The sequence below is a fragment of the Camellia sinensis genome, chromosome 8 (assembly GCF_055761805.1).
Source record: "Camellia sinensis isolate YWXY chromosome 8, ASM5576180v1, whole genome shotgun sequence".
In the NCBI taxonomy this organism is placed as follows: Eukaryota; Viridiplantae; Streptophyta; class Magnoliopsida; order Ericales; family Theaceae; genus Camellia; species Camellia sinensis.
The window spans coordinates 140219222-140234036 of NC_138968.1; the positions used below are offsets into that span (position 1 = coordinate 140219222).

The window sequence follows — 14815 nt, forward strand, 5'->3', positions numbered from 1 at the left end:
CATCAATATGTTATAATATATATATGATTTGATCATATAATTATTTATATTTGATCAATCTAATTTTTTTCATGTTCTCTTTAATTTGTTATATGAGATGAATGATTCAGATAAATTAAAATTTAACTACAAAATTATGATTTTCAACTTTGATAAATCTAAACTTGAAAGTAAGGTATCCTCGTCATGTCAGCCTCGTATAGATCAGTTTGAAAATTTTATGATGCGAATAGTACATTCTAATTATAAAATAATAATAATAAATAATTATTATTTGATAAATTGTTTTGTTGAAATCATTTTTTGATAAAGTTTTAATTTGTTTCTTGTATTTTCAAAAACTACCTTCTCATAAAAATAAAAATGCATATGAAATGAGGATTATTATAAAAAAAAAAAAAAAAAAATTCATTGTTAGAAGTTCTAACTTAGAACAAAACATTGAAAAGGAAAAAGATATTGGGGGCATTTAGTGCAGTTATTAAAACAAATTATAAATTATAATTTAACGGATTATAGATTATAATTGTAATTAGAAGTTGTTTATCTGTTTGGTGCAACTGTTAAATTATAAATTTAAGTTGCTAAGTAGTATTCAGTAAATAAACTGTGAAATATCCTTTTGAATTAACTTTTATTTTTTGTTATTCATTACTAGTCCACATTTCTAATAAAAAATAATAATAATAATCCATAGTTCATTTGGATCTTTTTCTATTTTTTAAAAAATAAAAAATAAAAAGTAAAAAAATCTAAGGATATAATCGTAAATTAACATGCATACAGCAGAAGCTGATAATCAAAAGTAGAGGGTGGATAGTTTCTCAGAATTAATTTTTGGGGTAGGTCCCATGGGAAAAATTTGTCATAAAAAAAAAGTTGCTAATGGTTAGTTTTAGCGGCAATTTCTAAAAATCATGACAAAAAAAAAGTCACTAATTATCAATTTTTAGTGACATATATAAAAAATTGTCACAACAAAATTATTTTTAGTGACAATTTTACTAAGACTTATTTTCAATAGGACTTGATGGGAATTAAGTCCAACTATTAGGATCTAATGGTTTTTTACCTTGAGTTAAATTAAATTGTTAAAATTAAAAGTTATTTGAAATAAATTTAACTAAACAATCCAAAATAATTTTTTTAAAACTAGAATTTGTAAGTTGCCCAAAATAAGCAACACCAAACAAACCTCCATCGTACTCTCTCTATCTCTCTTTTGATCAGTTGACTTGTTGACTTAAAGTTACATTTAATTGGAGGAGAAATTACTCAATATTCTTAGAACAATACTCTAATTATAAATCTTAACTGTTTATCTCTTAAAATTTCAATACAAAAGTAATCATTGTGTTTAATTTTAGTTTTCTAAATTTAATTTTTTGAAAATTATTATAGCGATCCTGGTTGTCCCTTTGTTGTTCTATTGTATTCCGGACTCGGTTCTGTGATGTTGGTGGTGGTATACCTTGTTGTCATCCTTTAATTCCACTTGATCGAGTTTTAGGATATATTGGGCAGAGTTGTTACAGGTTGGTTAGGCGTTGGTTTCAATTCTTTGTTGTCCAATTTTTAGGAGGTCCGCTCGAGCGGGTCTTCTTGCGCTCGAGCGGAGATTGCACGCTCCCAGTTTTTCGTGTCCCTGCAAAACTTCTGCAGGCGTGATTTTTACGCTCGAGCGGGTTTCTTTACGCTCGAGCGGTGGCGCTCAAGCGGGTAGTACCTTTGGGTGTAAGTTCTGGGAAGGGGAAATCTACGCTCGAGCGGACTGATTTTCGCGCTCGAACGGATGTACTTTATTCTTGTGTCTTGGCGCTCGAGCGGGGCCTATTGCGCTCGAGCGGGGCCTTATTGCGCTCGAGCGGACCTAGTTTTTTGTTCTTGATGCTCGAGCGTTGTGTTCTCCGCTCGAGCGGGAATGTCGTATATCAGTTGGCAGCTGGGCATTTTAAAATCACTTTTTACATTCTCTCTCTCTCTCTTACTTTCTAAAAAGACATTTTGAGAGTTCCTCTCTCTAGAAACTCCCTTCTCTCTAGGGTTTGATCTAGTTAGAGTGTTTCCTTTCGCTTCAGCCTTTGTAAAAGTTGGGTTGATCGTCGAGGGCTACACATTGATCCGAGAATATTGAGTTTTGGAGCACGTTGAGTTTCTTCATCTTCTTTCCTTGAGCTCCGAATTTGAGGTAGGGATTCCAACTCACTCTTATGGGTCTTAACCTAGATTTTGAGCTTATTGTTTAAATGGTTGATTTTGGGACTTAGGGTTTCAAAATGTGTTAAAGAGGGTTTGTGATTTTGGGCTCATAACATGTATTTTGGGTTTCAAAATGGCGATATTGTTGTTAGTTGTTGAAATATAGACCATTGGGTCAATATTGAGAAATGGGGTAGAAAACCCTAATTGGTTGTATAAATTAATTGGTATTATTGATTTGAGAAAATTGTGGTTATATGAAATTGAGTTGGAAATAATGAAATTGACTCATTATACGGTTGAATAGTGGAGTTAGATTTATTAATCGCTCACTTTTGAAAACATTGATATTTTATCTGTTGGCGCTTTTATTATCTGTTTAGAAATAATTGTTTGGGCTACCGGTGGAGGGTAGTTTTGATTGTTGTAGACAATGCATGATGATTAGGCAAACTAAAACTAATCAATTGGATATGTCATAGAGTATGACGGTTGATAGAATACATTAACGTTATGTATTGATTGATTGCGTATATGACCTTTGTGTATATACGTTGTGTGTGTGGAAGGAGATAGGGGATGTACTCCACGGTTTAGGGGAAGATAGGGGATGGACCTCTAAATCGGAAGTTGTTTGGGAGGAGATAGGGGATGGACTCCACTGATACAGCTCATATGCTTGTCAAATAATGTGTTGATACAGCTCATATGCTTATCTTTGGAAGTGTTGATGCAGCTTGTATGCTTATCTTTGGAAGTGTGGATATAGCTAATATGCATATCTGTTGAAATGTGGATACAGCTTGTATGCGTATCTATTGAGATGTTGATACAACTAGTATGTTTATCTATCATAAAAAATGAGAAATGTTTAATATGAGTCACTGTCTCATATAAGTGGTTGGTCAGGTTCTGAGCCGTTGATGTAAATTGTGGAATTGATAAGAAATGGAAACTGAAATGAAACGTGAACATAGTGGTCATGAAATGGAAATGGATTATGAATTGGTTTATGGAAATCGAACATTTATCAATTGCTAATGTCTTAATTATTGCTCATACTGTGTTTAGCATATCTCTACTGGGCGTTGGCTCACCCTTTATGGGACATTATTTTCAGGTACAGGTAGTATGCCACCTCCAAGGACATAGCTTGGATGATGATGAGAGTTGAAGACTCTTTTTTTGTTTATTTTGATGTATTACATGTAAATTCAAGCCAAGGGCTTAATATGTATTGAGGTAGCACTCTTCTTTTTGTAACCAAGTGTTAACTTGGAAAGCTGTAAGCCCATAGGGCATTTGTTTTTGTTGTTAACATGTAATACAATTGTAAGAATTACTCTGATGAATAGAAATGGTTAGTTTCTTTTATATCAATGCATGTTTAAAGTGATGGGTTTTATGTATTATTTTGAGGGCGTTACAATTATATTTTTATTTTTCATTTTTTTTTTGTTTTTAGTGAATATTTTTAAAATTTTAAGCAATTTTTTTATTTTTTTAAATGTACCTTACTTAGATATATCTAAATAATAAAATATTTATGAAAAATTTAATAAATACACAAAAATACGAAAAATATATTGAATTTTCATTTTTTTTTTGTATTTTATGGTATTTAGTGAATTTTTTAAAGATTTTTTTCACAAATATTATATTTTTTAAGTATATTTATGTTATGTGTGTCTAAAAATTAAAAAAAAAAATTTGATTAAATATTAAAAAATTCATTGAAAATATTAAAATACGGAAAATAAAAAATAAAATTTTTAAAAAATTATTTTCTAAAAACCAAAATCAAATAACCTGATAAATCTCATGGTTTAAATCAATAATAATTTTTCATAGCAGAGGCATCAACCAAATGTACTACTAATTACTAAAAATATAGGAGGAATAGAAAACAATTCTTAAAAACAAAACCACATGAAAAACAATTCTTTCACCATCTTGTTAGCATCCTCCACAATTTGCCTCTCCTTTTCCTCACACTAATGCCAAGTGTTCAAAAAAATTATTTAGAAAAATATTAACAAAAAAAAAAAGAAGGTGAGTGGAGATTCATTTGAATTATAAATTTTATCATACAAAATTAAATTTAAGTCACACATCACATTTTGAGATAAATTTATTGACAACTTTTTTACATTCCTATTATTGTCATTTTTCACAACAAATTAACATCAATAGTTCAACAAAAATATTACAAATTCAGAAATTTTATTTAAAATATCAATATATAATTCAGATTTATTTTACGCATATATTACACAATATATAAATTGTCAATTTTCACTTAACATCTCATTCTTAATCCAAATCTAAAATAAGATTATAACTCAAAGTTAAAAACCTAAAAAATTAACTTTTTTAACTTCTTTCCAAATTACCCCATAACTGATCGTACAGCTGACCCAAACAAACCATTGCCATTCATTGATCATGGTCATAGTCAAGACATAGTCAGTCATACTCATGGTGTAACCCACCCCACCTAGCAAGCTATTAGCCAAACTAGTAGTGGGAAAACGAAACAAACTTGTGCAACGCGTCTACGACTTCGTTGAATTGTGTTTTCAGGCAATTTTAATTGTGGGAAAAAAAAATGTTAAAATTAAATATCTCAATTTTACAATAAAGTTAATTTATTATTAAATTAATTTTAATTTATTTTGATGATCTAAATCATTTATGTTATAAAATTAAAAAAATTATTAATATAAAAAATTAAGTTGATCTAACACTGATTATCATATTATTAGATCATTTTGGTCTATATGACTTGTATGTTCTTAAGAATGGACTATCAATATGTTATAATATATATATGATTTGATCATATAATTATTTATGTTTGATTAATCTAATTTTTTTCATGTTCTTTTTAATTTATCATATGAAATGAACGATTTAGATTAATTAAAATTGGGGCATTTACATACAAGTCTTGTCACGACCCAAACCCGGCCCGAGAAGATTGGCATCGTAACCGGCCAGTAATCCTATATTACCACAGGCCTTTCTGTACAAAACATACATAACCGGGGCTTGCGGAAGCGAAAACAAAACACTAATAGTTCAAAGAGCTGTGCATTTATATGAACATACATTACATGCCAAAAATGTTAATTTACCCACTACATTACATCACATATAATCAAAATTCATGTACAAAACATAGGCTCACGCCACATGTACAACCAAAACCAAGCTTCCTAACGGCCTTCTAGGCCTAGCCCCAACTCGGGGGCACCAAAACATCGGGTAGGCTTCAAAACGGCGGCTCGGCTCGGACTCCGCCTAGGCTTGACTCCCAGAGTGCTCACCTATAAATACATATATACAAACAATGAGCGAAAGCTCAGCAAGTAACATTAAAGTAAAAGGGTGGTGAACGAATTCCGCATATCATATATCCGTAAATCAAATCATTCATAAACATAATCGTAATCAGAACATACATAATGGCATACTCCATAGAACATAACATATACTGTCTTCCGACTAGAGTAACCGGTCCCGGACACCGATGAAACACATACCGAGATCTCGTAAACTGGTCTACTTAGGACTATCTATGGATGCCATACTAGATTCGCAAATCAGGACATTCGTTCACGGGTTTAAAATCACATTTCGAAAACATACCGTATCATATAGCATATCGTATAACATTTCAAATACATTGTATATCAACATAACTTTACAGAAATGTTACTCACAGTGGGTTTCCAAAACCGGTTGTACGGTCTTCGCCTCTTGACCTGCAATTATCAACATTATAACACATTTCTTCAATACACATTATCATTAAATCACTTAATTCATGCTATTCTATTCTTCCCTTATTAAATTTCATGTTCATGAGGTACCAAATGATGCCAATAACATGTGCAAATCATGTAATTCAACTTCTCAAAATTTCCTGGAAAAAGGTCCCCGCTCGAGCGGCAAAACCCCCGCTCGAGCGGACAGCAGACTGTGATAAAGATACTGGATGTGCGAAATCCCCGCTCGAGCGGACGGCGACAATTTGGGTGAAAAACCAGTCCAAAAATCTGCTAAACCGTGAGTCTCCCTTAAGCAAAATCAATTTTCCAAAATCATAAAATTCAAGGCTTAAACACTTGAAGAACAACTTAATTTAAGCTTCAAAACTAAACCCACGTGAATCACATAAAAGATCAAGCTTTGAATTGAAATGAAAATTCATAACTATGCACCCAAAAGCTTCATTTCCCAAATCCATGGAGTTTCCTCCCCAATAAGCCAAATATAAACATGAATCATAAATTTATGCCTTGTATGCTCAAATTAAACATAATTTCCCCTTCAATCCATTTACTTGCCATGAGATCAAAGATGATTCAACCTTATTTCAAGAAATTAGAGGGAAATTCTTACCTTAATCACTTAATTGTAGAAGATTTAGCTTGATTCTTTTTTTTCCTCCTCTTCTTCCCCTTTCTCACGAATTCTCTCTCTCTCTCCTTTCCAGATTTTTTTCTTCTCTTTTGTTTTTGAGTCAAACATAGGTCAACATCCTTATCTTAAGTCATATTTATAAAATTGTGCCATAAACTCAAGCCAACGGGGCTTAACGAATCAGACGAAATTCAGTCCTCAATTTATCGTCCCAACGGGTTCTAAAAATTCTCGGTATCACATAGGCGTGTTCAATTTCGTTTTCCGAACCCATTATGGCCGTCAATTTCAGTCCCGAAGTTGTAGTCTCAACAGATATATTTTTTTTTCCAATTCAAACAGATATTCTTCAATTAATTTCATATGAACACATAATGAATTACGGATATTTGTGACATGCGTTTCGGGGTCATTACAAGTCTCATATTGTGAACTTATAATCTATTAAGTCCTAGATAAGATTATTTGCTCCTTCAAGTCCCATTAATTTTTAATAGACCAATTTACCCTTCTAAGACCTCCTCCATCAATGCTAGATGTCTAACTGCATGCTTGGTGTGAATGTAAGTTGTTGTCTTCTTTCTCTCTCCCTTACTTTTACCGCCACTCCCCAACAACTACAACCAAACATCCCCTTCACTCTCATTTGTTTTCTCTCTCTTTTTTTAGTTTCAGACTCTCTCTCTCTCACATATAAAAAATGGAGCCCAATCTTTTTGACTTTGGTTCTCTCCTTATCTATCTCAACACCGTCAACACCTACATCGACTCCCACACCATCATCGTTCTCTTCCACCATGCCAAATCAAAGCTCGTCTTCTCGATTTCCATATTTGATCACTAGTCCTCGAAGCTATCTCTTTGTACCCACCAAATATACAACATCCGAAGTTCATCCTCATCATGGCTGATGTGGTTTTAGACATAATCCTCTCATCATCCACCATTGGTGACTAGAAAAGCTTGGTGAAAAATGATGATTCTAGGTTCAACTGGGTTTGTCCTTTAAATGAGTGGGGACTCAATCACATTAAACTACCCTCCAAGACCACGCCTTCCTCGAAAGAGGTAGTTCATTCTCACCGTATGATTTTCAATGGTTGTGCAAAAACTAAGAAATTTTCATAAACAATGGTTGTGTAAAATTGAGAAATTTCTCAATTTTTTCTAGTTTTAAAATTGAGAATATTATCAGCTTAAAACTGAAAAAATGATAATATTCTCAGTTTTAATACTAAAAAATTTTAAAAAATTCTCAGTTTTATTGGAAATTTTTGCAAACTGAAATTATTCTCAATTTTAAATTGAGAACATTCTCACTTTTGGAATTGAGAATATCTCAGTTCTTACCTACAAACCAGATCTCATGGCCCATCTCTTTAGTCGATTTAATATGCTCTGTTCTAAACCTTGAAATTGAGCAATCAAGCATTTTAAGGGCTGGAGTTACACACACACACAAAGTTGTTGCAAATTGAAGTGATCAAGGAAGAGAATAGATCGAAACGAAAGTGTAAAAGGCTGAGGCATCACAAACCTCCAACTTAAAAATCTTCGGATAATCCAAACGATCATCATCATCAAGTGTTTGAAAAGATCCATGAAGATGCAGACTCTGCTCCTCTTCCTAGTCGTGAAATTTCTTAAGGACGTTCCAAGTCCACTTCTTTCTCTGAAGTTGCATCTCTAATACGTTAGATTCAAAAGGGCATTAACGTCAATTGCATTCCAAAATGGGACTTGTGCATCCAAAAACTATTGCACAGGACTTGAGCTACCACACCTACTGTCATTAGGACTTTTAAGTAATTAATCCATTAAAATTTTCAACTTTGGTAAATCTAAACTCGAAAGTAAGGGATCCTCGTCACGTCAGCCTCGTATAAATCAGTTTGAGTTTGAAAATTTGATGATGTGGATAGTACATTCTAATTATAAAATTTTTTTAAAAAATAATTAATCTGTTTAGTTTTGATTTTCAGAATTCACTTTTTAAAAAAATTTAATTTTTTTGTTTTTCATATTTTTTTGTTTTTACTGAATTTTTTTAATATTTTAAGCATTTTTTTTAATTTTTAGACACACTTAACATAAATATACTTAAAAAATATATTTTTTGTGAAAAAAATCTTTAAAAAATTCACTAAATACAAAAAAAAAATCAGTATATTTTTTTGCATTTTTGTGTATTTATTAATTTTTTGAAATATTTTTAACAAATATTTTATTTTTTAGATACATCTAAATTAGGTGCATCTAAAAAATTAAAAAAAATTACTTAAAATTTTAAAAACATTCACTAAAAAAATACGAAAAATAAAAAACTTAATTTCTAGAAAATTGAAATAAAGCACACTGAATAATAATCTTAGCTATCTATAATGTAGAATTTAATTATAAAATTATGAGGTGATTAAATTTATAGTAAACTTGACTATAAGATATTTATGGTGTTTTTGCTTATGACCCAAATTAATTTTGATTTTGAGATTTTATTATTATTATTATTATTATTTGGATGTGATTACGACTTGATTATGAGATTGTAACATTTTACTATGAAGCATTATTTTGAATGAAACTTTGGCTTGTTTTGGTAAGTGGGTAAAAAGTCATTTTTTTGTTTTTAACTTATTTTGACTTACATTATTTTCTTACTTTTTTACATATTTTTTCAAAATAAATTTAAAAAAGTAAAAAAAAATCAGCCTTTAATCTACTTTGAAAACAACCCAATGGATACCACAAGTGTATTTTGGGGACACGGGGGTACTGCTGTGCCCCAAGGCACAGCAGTTACTACTGTTCCCTTAGCGGAGATTTTTTCGAGTATTTTTCAATAATCTGAACCGTTCATATTGTAGGGTTCGTTAAGATTATCATTCATATAAAAAATTAAGTTAATCGGATATTCATAACCACATGATCAAGTTCAAATTGTTTTAAAAAATTTATGAAAGTTACGTTAACCGTTAATTTTTATAAAAACAAATGTGCTTTGATTATAGGGCTACAAGTATCCAATCAACTTGATTTTTTTTCTGGATGACCTACTCGACGAGCCCTACAATGTGAACGGTTCAGATCATCGAAAAACATTCAAAATAATCTCCCACAATGGGACAGCAGTATCCCCCATTCCATATTTTGGGAGGTATGTACAGTAGCACTTCAATGTCAAGTCAATCATTTTATACATCTCAAATTGAGATTTTTTATTTTATATATATATATATATATATATTTAGGTTATTAGTTTTTTTTTAATAGTAATTTTTTTCATTCAAGTTTAACTCTTTTTTTTTTTTTAAGATACAAATTATTATAACATACATTTTTAAATTGATAATATTGCTAATAAAAAGATGTGTGGGGGTCAATGGATGTTGTTTTGCAAGGTTTAACACTAATCACATAGCCTTTATTTCGAGTCTAATTTTGTTCACAATAAAATATGCTTCATATTGAAAAATGCTACAACACGTGCACATTTCTTTTTTATAAATAATAAATAAAAAATTATAAATTTTTATAATATTAATTAAAAAAAATTATGTAATTATAATAATTGTATGCCTTTCAAAAATTCCCAATCACAAATCATTATTGTGATTACATTAGTGCAAAAATTCCAAATATGAATGAACTGTATTGCATTTGATGTGAAATCTCTTGAACCTGAGAGTGACTGCACTATGCGCATACAACATAACAAGTCGATATCAGTCAATTTTAGTTTGATGTCTTTGTTCTGTATTAACCCATTGTTTGTTTTAATCTTATCACAATATATATATATATATATATAAGTTTTTACTTGTCACAAAAAATATAAATTTAAGTATTCATAATTTTAATTGTTAGAATCAGATAGTGAAAACTCAAAGATTATTATTTTCCTCAATTGTTCATATGAGTTCTGTTTTTCAAAAATTCACCTTGATCTCCATGTAAAACAAAATTAGACTTGGCAAATTTTCATCCACATCTATCTGCAGAATGCCATCAAGTATACTTGAGATTGAGTGTAAGACTATTAATCCACAAAATGAATCCAGAGTGAATATTCAATGATTAAATCTTATTGTAGCAAATATTGATTTAAAACTTCATAATCATGGTTTATTAAGATGTAAACAATTGGGTATGCCGGTTCGAATCAAAGCAGAAACCTAAAGTTCAGGTTTGTTTAATCCAAGGTTTAATCACACAAGAGTTGTTACCTGCTGAACAAATATCATCATACTAATCAATTCAAGCCTGATAAAATCTGTTTTAGCTTTGCATGAAAAGACTCTGCTTGTAAAGTGAAGTCTTCTGCAAAACTAATGAAAGAAAATACTTGAGGATGAATATATGCATTTGGATTTATCTTCTTTTCAATCTATTGAACAGCATCTACTGTGGAACCTATTTAGAGTATAAGACAGGGTCGGCATTGCATGTCGCAGCCTTCTTGAAGTACATTTAAATGAGAAAAGATGAATGCTATAGAGATCAAACACAATGAAAAATTGAAAAATAGCATATTATTAATTGTTGTAGGCAGCCAAAGCAATATGTGGCATGGCATAGTTGTTGAATCATCCAATACCTTTACGATTAATCAGATCTCAAGCACCTGAGAGAAGAGGAACGGTAATTAATCTCCAAACAATTTGATGGGATATAATACACAAGGAAGACATATGTAACAAGTTGCATTGGCCTGAAAATTAGATTTTTGGTTCCATATTGAAGAATAATATAAAAATGATATTGTAAACCAGATGCACAGATCAAGAGTACTTATAAAACTCCATCAGGAGATACTAGTCTACCCAAAACTCCATCAGGAGATACTAATCTACCCAAAACTCCATCAATTGATTTATTCTCAACCCCAGCCATGGTTACAACTTAAAAAACTGAAAAGTTACATTTCCATCAATTTTCATAAAATAAAATAAAAAAAGGTTTATAGCCGTAATGCTCTAACTAGCATAATTGTTTAAAGAGAATAATGTGCTTCGACATTAAGGAATTTGAAACCAACAAAAAAATGGACTTTTCCTCTTTGGAGTCACAAAAAGATGAAGTTTTGGTATCTTGACTTTATCCATTTAGGTTTGTATTCATCAAACTTATTAACGTAAAAGAAATAGATAGGAGGATTGAAATTAGCAAAAGAGGATTTTCTAAACTCCTCTTTATGTTATCCTATGACTACACACATAGGATATGAACAAAAGTTAGATATTGTACGTTGTTATGCTTTCACAATTTGCGCCAAGAAAAATACTAGGATTTCTCAATATTGGTACATCTCCATTGAAGGCAAAAATAAACATAAATACAATTATATGGATTATGATTTGCAGACAACAAGATAGAAGACGTATGGAAAATCCTCTAAAAAATGGGATTGTATGTTGGGTTGTATATTATAAGCAAGAAACTAATGAAATTAAGAACTTGCATTCCTTTGAGTTTCATATTTTTCAGACTAAATTATGTGCAACAGAAAAGAAAAAAATAATAATTTACTTTTAAATAACACATTGGAAAGTATTTGCCAAACTTTGATTTTCATGCATTTGAAGGGCAAATGATGTTGCTAGAAATAAAACCAAAGAACCATCTGCTTTACTTCATTGATCGAAGGGGCGTACTTGATTTGACATGCAAATCAGACTCTAAAGTATGTTGGAAATTGAAGGTGAAAAAGAATATCAAAAAAGGGCCTAAGAGATACATTTACCTGGAGCAGCATAACCAACAGACCCTCTTAAGCCAATAGAACTTGATTGAGTTGCAGAAGAATTATAGGTTCCTTCTGGAAGGAATCTAGCTAACCCAAAATCGCCTACATGTCCAATCATTTCGTCATTCAGAAGAACATTGCTCGGCTTCAAATCACAGTGAACTATTGGTTCTGAGCAATGATGGTGAAGATAATCAAGTGCAGAAGCAACATCAACGGCAATATTTAACCTTTGTAGGAGGTTTAAATTTCTTGATTTGGCATGCATCTCATCTTCATTTTCATTTGCATGTAACCAATCCTCTAGGCTACCATTGACCATGAACTCGTAAACCAGAGCTTTGAAGTCATTACCGTTATAGTCAACACTTGAACATGCTGTGAAAACCTTGACAAGATTTCGATGTCTGATGCGCCTCAAGGCCTCACACTCGGGCCTTTTCCCAATATAAGCCTTTTTTACATTGTATTTCCAAAACTAGGCCAACTTCTGACGGAATTCCAAAACTAAGCTAAAGCGCCATTACTATTCGCGCTTTTACTGTTAGGAGCGCAAAAGTAGATGAACAGGAAAATCGCTATTGCAAATAGCGACTTTGATTAAGAAGTCGCTGTTACGAATAGCGCTTCTAGGGTTAATTTTTTTCCCAAGGAAAACGCTGTTAAGAACAGCCCTTTTTACACAAAACTGTTTTGCCAGAAAACGCTATTTCTAATAGCGATTTTACACAAAATTTTTTTGCCATAAAAACGCTATTACGAATAGCGATTTTAACATGAATAAACGCTATTACAAATAGCGATTTTAACAGAATTTTTTTTTTTTTTCGCCCAGCGTTTTTAACATAAACTTTGTTGGAATAAAACGCTATTTTCAAGATAAAACAAAAGAAAAAAACATAAAACATATTTTAAAAAATATATTTACACTGTATATTTTAGTACTTGGCTTTACTAAAGCCATTATCATGTTAAAATATGTTTTTTTTTTCTTTTGTTTTTGTTTTTGTTTTTGTTTAGAATGTGTAATTCATAAATTTTACATAATATGAAAAAAAACCTCTTTTCATATATTAATTTTACATACTATTTTTCATATATATAATTTCAAAATCATATTCATGTAGATATTATTAAGCCAATCATGTTCATTTATTTGGCTTTACTGAAGCCGTTGTCATGTTCATTTTTCATTTTTTCTTTTGTCTTTGTGTTGATTTAGAAAATGTAATTAAAAAAATTTTTTCGTCTTCACTAAAGTTGTTTTCATGTAAATTTTTTTTTTTGCTTATTGTTTTGTGTTTGTTTTGGGTTAGAAGGTGATAATGTAATTAATAATTTTTTTTTTCGCTTTACTAAAGTCGTTTTCATGTAATTTTTTTTTTCTTTTGTCTTTGTTTTGGGTTGGAAGGTGTTATTTAGAAAATTATTTTGGCTTTACGAAAGCCGTTTTCATTTAAACATACATATATATTTATTCTTTTGTTTTGGGTTAGAAGGTGAGAATGTAATTCAGAAAATCAGTTTAGTAAAACCGTTTTGTACCCGTTTTCATTTATAAAATTTATTTTTTTGTATCGTCTTTGTTATGGGTTAGAATGTGATATGCATGCTGTACAGTTTGAAGCACACCCACACACTGTGCAACTCGACGAGCAACGACGAAGGGTGAGACGCGAAGACCACCGCGGAGTAGGCCAAGAAGACAAAGGCCACAGTGAGAGCTCCTAAAATAAATTTTCTCAACATTTTTGTAATAATACTTAATACATAATATACAAAGTCAGTACTTTACAAAATACTCATACGGGCATGAAAACAACATAACTGAAGTTGCAAATGTAATAGTTTTCAGTTACATAGGTAGTACAGACATAATTCTCCCACAAAAATACATTATGGACGCCATGAACTGAACACACATTACATACATCCTGGACACTCTTAACTGAACACACAATACATAAACATAACAGTTAGATAGACAAACACCTAATTCATGACCTAATATTGCATATTAATAGCCGTAACATTTGACAGACACAATACATAAACATAAACTTAAACATAAACATAACATAACATAACAGTTATACTTACTCTAACACAGACATTACATATTAATGCAAGTTGTTATATTGCCGAAGTGTAGACATTAACACCTAATTCGCGCTTAAATCGGCAGGTGGCTCAGAGTCTGAACAATCCGAAAGCTCAGCGTCAGAGACAAGTTCAGGATCCTCCATGATAGCCTTGATAGCCGCAACATTTGGTTCTGTTTTGTTCTTCTGGGCATCCTTCTTAAGTATGAGTAGCTGCATATCGCGGGCCAATCTACGACCCATTTGAGAAATCTCACGTTGTAGTGTTTGACATAGTCGATCAACATTATCAGGATCTTCCTTTTGGATCTCAACAGAACGTGCTTTTGGCACCTTCAGTCGT

At 31.3% G+C, this 14815-nt stretch overlaps 1 protein-coding gene across 1 annotated transcript in view; it reads right to left on the reverse strand.

Annotated features, from left to right (window-relative positions):
• Positions 1-7406: 7406 nt before the first annotated feature.
• LOC145798125 (putative LRR receptor-like serine/threonine-protein kinase At3g47570) overlaps positions 7407-14815 on the reverse strand; it is a 43274-nt gene continuing 35865 nt past the window's right edge. Inside the window, exons 2-4 of the mRNA XM_082885604.1 lie at positions 12368-12807; positions 10566-10660; positions 7407-7580 (exon numbers count right to left, since the gene is read on the reverse strand). Of these exons, the coding sequence (XP_082741730.1) occupies positions 7407-7580; positions 10566-10660; positions 12368-12807 (709 nt within the window). The remainder of the gene's footprint in view (positions 7581-10565; positions 10661-12367; positions 12808-14815) is intronic.